The sequence below is a fragment of the Mytilus californianus genome, unplaced genomic scaffold (genome assembly GCF_021869535.1).
Source record: "Mytilus californianus isolate M0D057914Y unplaced genomic scaffold, xbMytCali1.0.p SCAF_11, whole genome shotgun sequence".
NCBI classification, from domain to species: Eukaryota; Metazoa; Mollusca; class Bivalvia; order Mytilida; family Mytilidae; genus Mytilus; species Mytilus californianus.
In genome coordinates this window covers 9,820,545-9,827,916 of record NW_026262593.1, presented here as the reverse complement: position 1 = coordinate 9,827,916, position 7,372 = coordinate 9,820,545, and the positions used below count along the sequence as shown (strand labels likewise).

The following is a 7,372-nucleotide window of genomic DNA, read 5'->3' as shown; positions in this document are numbered from 1 at the left end:
TCCATTTTTAGAACATTTATATATTCTTGCAGTAGCCTGGGTTCATGGCCAGAAGTCAATTCAAGTTAAGGGCTTATTATATGCACATTAGAGCTAATTTCCTAATGCTTGTAGAGTAAAACTTTGGTAGATTCCTTGCTTTGTTTGCTCAAGCATTGTAATTAAGATTGACACCTGCAAACAATATAAATAGGCAGAGTTAAACCTGTATACTGTAAACTTAAATTTGATTGGATGTTAACCTGGAGGTTAGGAACACCTAATTGTACATGTAAACATATTACAGGACAAATATTATTCAAACATATTCAATAATAAAATTGAGAATGGAAATGGGGAATGTGTCAAAGAGACAACAACCCGACCATAGAGCAGACAACAGCCGAAGGCCACCAATGGGTCTTCAATGCAGCGAGAAACTCCCGCACCCGGAGGCGTCCTTCAGCTGGCCCCTAAACAAATATGTATACTAGTTCAGTGATAATGGACGTCATACTAAACTCCAAATTATACACAAGAAACTAAAATTAAAAATGATACAAGACTAACAAAGGCCAGAGGCTCCTGACTTGCGGCGGGGTTAAACATGTTTTTTTGAGATCTCAACCCTCCCCCTATACCTCTAGCCAATGTAGAAAAAACAAACGTACAACAGTACGCACAGTAAAACCCAGTTTAAGAGAAGTCCGAGTCCAATGTCAGAATAGGAAACAAAAAAAAAAACAAAAAAAATGACGATAATGCATAAATAACAATAGACTACTAGCAGTTACTGACCTGACAGCTCCAGACCTCAATTAAACTGATTGAAAGATTATGTCTTTATCATATGAATATCAGGCACAATCCCTCCTGTTAGGGGTTTAGTACATGTATTATACCATCATAAAGTATATGAGAAGAACTAACCCGTGTCATGCCAATAAGCTTGATTTTCTAACATAAGATACATTATCATTTTAATTATTTCTAATTAATTCTCAGGCAAGTTCTGAACCTTGTTTTAAATTCAAAAATGATTGCATGCATTTATAATTGCGTTGTTTTAAGAATGAACAAAACTGCGAGATTAATTATTGCCATTTGATAAAAATCTGCATGGAGATATATGTATCAGATATCAGGATGCGATTTCTTATTATTGCGATAATCCGCGAAATAATTTCTGAATTTACAATAATAAAAAGCCAAAACTGAATGATTCTTTGCTGACCTTTATATTCTTACCAATGATAAATGCACCAAATATAATGTTTTGGATAAATAATCGTTTGTGAACCAATTTTGAGAAGGAAATAATTTTGATCTTTTGAATACAAAAATCTTATATGTATATATATACACAAATTTGCATTTAGTATTGTATTGCAATCTGGTACAATAATAACGTTCTCAGGCGTATTCATGCTGAATTTTGCATTTAAAAGCTTTTTTGCTTTATTTCTATTAAAAATCATTGAGATCATCTTTATAGATATAGATATTTCATGAAACCACCAAAAGTAAGATGCATAAAATATAACTTGACAAGTTTTAGAAAATAACAGTTTCAATCTTGGCCCAATGAAAACTATCTGATTTCTTTCTTGTGTTGGGGTATTCTTAAAAACAATACATCTGTGTTGATAACTATACTACCGAACTTACCGAATTAGACTATTTACCGGATTTGTAATAACATAAGTAACACGACGGGTGCCACATGTGGAGCAGGATCTGCTTACCCTTCCGGAGCACCTGAGATCACCCCCAGTTTTTGGTGGGGTTCGTGTTGCTTAGTCTTTGGTTTTCTATGTTGTGTCATCTGTACTATTGTTTGTCTGTTTATCTTTTTATTTTTGGCCATGGCGTTGTCGGTTTGTTTTCGATCTATGAGTTTGACTGTCCCTCTGGTATCTTTTGTCCATCTTCTATACTAACCTACCATAGGGAAGCTATACCAAACTATATAGAGGGACTGGTCCTTTATTTCTGTACTCTTTAATTTTTAGAACATTTTTTTTCTATTCTTTATTTATTTTGCCCATTATTCTCTATTAATTATATTTTAGCACCCCATTATCATAATATTTTTTTATTTTATTTGCCCTGTACTCTGCACTTTTTGCCCATTATTTTCTATTCTGTAAACCCCATCCAGATCATCGTACAGGTTGGTTTAAATTGCAAAACTTATTCATGCAATTGACTTGGCCAAATACCAAGTCACATTTATCAAGAAAGGGTAACAAAGCAGTGCCTGTCTAAATCCTATTTAATAAGTAAACAAACAGACTGTATCAATTTCCCATATAAATGATTATTTTTGTTATGTTATAAAATCCAGCTTATTAGATATATATAATATGTGTGAATAATATTTGTCATGTAATGTTTACATGTACAATTGGGTGTTCCTTACCTCCATGATAATGTCCAAACACATATAAATATAATGTATGCAGATTTAACTCCGCCTATCTATATTGTTTGCAGATGTCAATCTAAAAAACAATGCTTGAGCAAACGTTTATACAACCAAAGCAAGCAAGACAACCAAAATCTTACACTGCAAGCATTAGAAAATCAGCTCTAACTTTAAATAAAACTTGAAACTTTCACTTTTCTGTTTTATGTCAATAGTAAGCTAGCATACCAGTTTGATTATTGAGACCGATTGGTTACCTATATTTAAATCCGAGTGTAAATGAAAATATGAATGATAAAGTTTTTGTTTTCATTGCTAACTCATTTAGTCGTTTTTTTATAAATGGATTAAATTAGGAAAGCAATGTTCCACCATATCACCAACTAACAGTTAAGATATATAAAACTACATTGTATAATGGTTTACCATCCATTAAATGCAAAATACTGGTAAAAGTAAATCTTTGACAAGAAAAAGAAGTCTAAATACAAAATGTTATGGAACCTGGATAGAAGTTTCTTTCATGATCAAAATGTTTAATGATTATGTTTTTTCTCTCTTCATATTATACTGAAAATTAGACTTTCTTTGCACTTACGTTTAGAAGCAGTCTAGGATTAAAGTGTTTTTTAGACATCAATAAGTTTATCATACCTTTGAATTAAAAAAAAATGAACAAAAGCTCCTGCATAATCAGAAGATAGCTCCCCAATCAAAATTGTTATTTTTTTTATTCCTTTCTTTTGTATTTCATGTACTTAATTTGTGGAAGTCGACATAACACATTTACATTAACACTGACAGCATAAATTGAAGGCGAAACACCAAGAAACCCATTAAAAATTTAAACTGACTTTTCATCTCATCTACACTTTTATTCAACTACCTTTTGATAGATGTATGCAGACTACAAATATTTGCAAGATTTACCCTTCATGAAGATTTAAATATGTTTTTAATGTGTGATTTCAGATTTATGAGCAGTAACAGTGGTTCATATAGTATGTCTCTCAGTGATAGTGAATTTCCAGAGGAGCCACCATCAACCAGTGGATGTAGGTATGTAATATTTAAGCGAGTATCTTCTTGAGCCTCCCTCAACCAGTGGGTGTAGGTATGTAATATTTAAGTGAGTGTCTTCATGAGCCTATACCAACCAGTGGATGTAGGTATGTAATAGTTTAGTATCTCAAGAAGCCTCCCTCAACCAATGGATATAGGTTTGTCCAAGAAGTGGGTTTTCAGATAAGCCTCAACAGATATTATTTAAGTATATATGTGTCCATAGTAAGTATCCAGAAAAAAACTTCAGTTTTTGTTAAAATGAATTTCTATATGTGTCAAAATTTATGAAAATCCAAACCCTCATGAACATGTACTGCTTTGTTTGCATCATAATCAGTATTAATTTTTTCTCAACCTCAAACAAAATGTTGTAGGACCTTGTTAACATGTCAGTGATATATATCAACATTTTCAACTGATAATTTGTTATTATTGTTTTTTTGCAATAAATATTAAATGATGTCTTTTCTGTAACCTATATAAATAAGAAGCTGTTGTATGAGTGCCAATGCGACAACTCTCCATGCAAGTCACAAGGTATAAAAAGTTAACAATTATAGGTCAAACTGCGGCATTCAAAATGGAGCCTTGGCTCACACCGAACAGCAAGCTATAAAGGGCCCCCAAAATGACTAGTGTAAAACAATTCAAACAAGAAAACAAACGGTCTAATCTATATAAAAAAACGAGAAACACTTAAGAACCACATCAACAAACGACAACCACTGAACAACAGGCTCCTGTATTAGGACAGGTGCATAAAAATGCAGCGGGTTTACACGTTTTCACTGGCGCCAACCTTCACCCTTACCTGAGACAGTAGTGTAACATTACAACATACAAAGACACACTATAGCATATCAATTGAAATGGCTTAACTCGATCTAAAAGACATTTAAACAAAAACAAGTAAACATACACTGAACGAATAAGTTTGATCTTTAACACAATATAGATACAATATTAAAACGTAGGTGCCTTTTTAACACAGACGTTAATATGTTATCAATACTCTATGTCGACAATAGTTTGTTTTTTCTTTGAATGAGCAGTAGTGATTTTGCCAATAGTACCACTCAGAAGGATAAGACAAAAGAAAAACTGAAGCAGTATCTGAGAAAATTGAAACAGATAGTCTATCCTGCAGCACAAAGTGGTGCCCAGGGGTCAACTCTTAGGGCATTAAGACATGTCATCAACTCCATACAAAAGAATAAGGAAGGTAATTGTATCTGCTTTTTAGAGATCAACTAACTGTGTATGGTCAACAGTATCTTTAGTCTGGGGCTACATATTTGCTTATGAAGGTAAACAATATGTGTTCTAAAGAAAATATTGCAAAAGGCATGATTTATGGTTCCAATTAGTTTTAGTTTTGTCTTTATGAACTTATATATTTTAACTCTTTTCTGTATGCAGGTATGCAAATTGATGAAATTAAACTAAGGCCAAAATTAAAAACACGGTGTTTAGGGTTTTCATACCTTTTCTTTTTTATGTCTCAAAATCCCATTAACTCTTTATTGGCATTTTTTTAATAGTAAATCATAACAAAATTACATGTGGTTTCCATAAACTTCGGGTGAAAAAAATAAAGTAATAAAAAGTTTTCTCTACCCTATTTATGTTTAGGAAAAAACTCTAAACACATTTATATTTTTGTTTGGCCTTATTAGTAGAATGTTTTTATTTTCAGATGACAAGAATGTATCATCAGAGAGGTGTATCAGTATTTGTAGTACATCAGAAAGTGAATTGGAAATGAATATCTTGTCACTCAAGGCTGTGGTAGGCTACTTTTACTTTCTCACTTAACGATACATGTTTTGGATAGACGCAATTACTTAGTTACAAAATGCACATAATTGCGAATAGGGTAAATACGTTGTTATTTACATAATTTGTCGTTACTATTTTTGGCATGGTGTTGTCCGTTTTTCCATTTGTTATGTTTTTTTTATTATCATCTCTCCTTCTTTGTTCAGTGTAGAAAAACATATCATTATGAGTTGTTGTATGTTTGAAACATCATGCCATCATAGAGATCCCATTATCGTCGATAGACAAATTTGGATTTTGTATTTTTTCTAGGTAAGTGCCAGGAAGTCACATGATAATGATGGTTTAACTTTCGATAATCTAAGGTTTAGCAGTATAAGTAATGAAACCCTATCATTTATAAAATCTCATAGAAGTGTCGTAGGGTGATAAATTTTTAGAAGGATTTATTTGTCGAAAACTGACCAGCTACTTAAGTATTGACTTTAAACAATTTTCCTTTTTGAATCTTTTTCTGAATATGTTAAAATTCCAATGTAAAAAATGCTTTTATTTTATAGGATGACTTACAGATTCTAGTTAGTACAAAAGAAATGAAGATAGTACAGGTCTCACCAAGTCTGAGGAAGATTCTAGGTTACCCTGTGGTAAGTGTTATAAGATAGTACTGATATCACTAACGTAAAATTAACTTTTAGTTTTCGATGCTTTTTTATTATTTATCTCCTCGAGTATCCCTCTATTTAAACTTCTTTAAATTTCAAATTTTTGGTTTAAGCGTTCCTTGGTAATGTAAATCCAGAAAATTCTTTTAGACGTACCATATTTATTAAGTGTTATTTTAATTTACAGGACAGTTGGATTGGGCGAGAGTTGACCAGTTTTTTACACAGAAAAGATGTTGTCACTGTAAACAGCAGTTTTGTCCTAGACGATCCTGACAAATTTGACACATGTTTTTCATTTAAATGTAACTATATTGTTTTCTAGAGGAGGATGCTAGATTTGGGACCAAATTGGCTCTCAAATTAAACATATTTCAAATTATCTGATTTTCATAAGTAAATGTTGAATTATGTTTTTTGATAAAACATTGCTTTTTTGGCAAAATATACCTTTTTTCATGAGTTAAACAGCCATACAATGACAATAAATGCTATAGTATGCAGAAATTACACATAATGATGACAATTTGACTTTTGCGTGCTTGAAAATGATATAGAGTACAACTGTCGCCCAAAAAATATTTAATGATGAAACTTTGTTTGTGTTTATCTATTCACTGGCCAAAAAATATAATGGCAACGCTTATGCTCTACATAATTCAATCAAAATATTTTACAAATAGCCTATTAAAACTTAAAATGTTTTCTGATACTGTTAGAACCCAGCAGATTTTGTTAACTAATTTACAGATAAATTAAGGCAGGTGCATTCGTAAATTTAGACAAGTGAGGCAGACTGAATACCTAATATGTTGGAGTTTTCTAGTGCACGAAATCTATTAAAAATGTGAATTAAAAACGGAAGATGAGGCCACTGTAAGGCTTTGACGTTTCATGATTTCATTTGAATTTTGTGATTCATATATATCAAAACACACTACCCTATTTCAAAATTCTGTTCAGATATTTTCGTTGGAAAAGTATCTGCTCTTTCTATTTTTACAGATTTTTTTTTCAAGTTCATTTATAGTAGTATTTTATGATATAAATGATCACTTATTGTGATTTGTTTACCTGCTCATCATTGTCAGGTCAACAGACAAGCGATATTTTTCAAAGGGATGCTCGGTAGTTGAGTGGTATTATAAGTTAATCTACTTCACCACTGGTCTGTCAGAACTGAGGTTGTGCGTTCGATCCCAGCACATGGCAGGTACGTTTGACACCAATCTTAATTGACTAGGATTGTCAGTTTTCCTGCCGGTGGTCTCTCCAGGCACACCTGCTTCCTCCACGAATGAAATTTGGCCCACAGGATATAGCTAAAAGTTACATTGAATACCAACAATCAATCAACAGTTAGTAATTTTTAAATAATGATATGATGAACAGATCTAGAAAATGCGATGCTAGCAATTGTATAAGTTTCAGTTAAGGCAGTGAAACAGCTTATGAT

General features: G+C 32.2%; 1 protein-coding gene across 1 annotated transcript; it reads left to right on the top strand.

The window, feature by feature from the left end:
- Nucleotides 1-4,516: 4,516 nt before the first annotated feature.
- On the top strand, nt 4,517-6,241 carry LOC127720783 (uncharacterized). Its single transcript, XM_052227536.1, has 4 exons — nt 4,517-4,694; nt 5,169-5,260; nt 5,812-5,898; nt 6,104-6,241. The coding sequence occupies exons 1-4, from the start codon at nt 4,517-4,519 to the stop codon at nt 6,239-6,241; spliced, it is 495 nt and encodes a 164-aa protein (XP_052083496.1).
- The last annotated feature ends 1,131 nt before the right edge of the window (nt 6,242-7,372 follow it).

Bases quoted from the DNA above. Each gene is read 5' to 3' on its own strand.
- LOC127720783 (XM_052227536.1), top strand. From the start codon at position 4,517: ATGAGCAGTAGTGATTTTGCCAATAGTACCACTCAGAAGGATAAGACA. The intron at 5,261-5,811 runs GTAGGCTACTTT...TTTATTTTATAG, and splicing joins TCTTGTCACTCAAGGCTGTG to GATGACTTACAGATTCTAGT. The intron at 5,899-6,103 runs GTAAGTGTTATA...TTTAATTTACAG, and splicing joins AGATTCTAGGTTACCCTGTG to GACAGTTGGATTGGGCGAGA.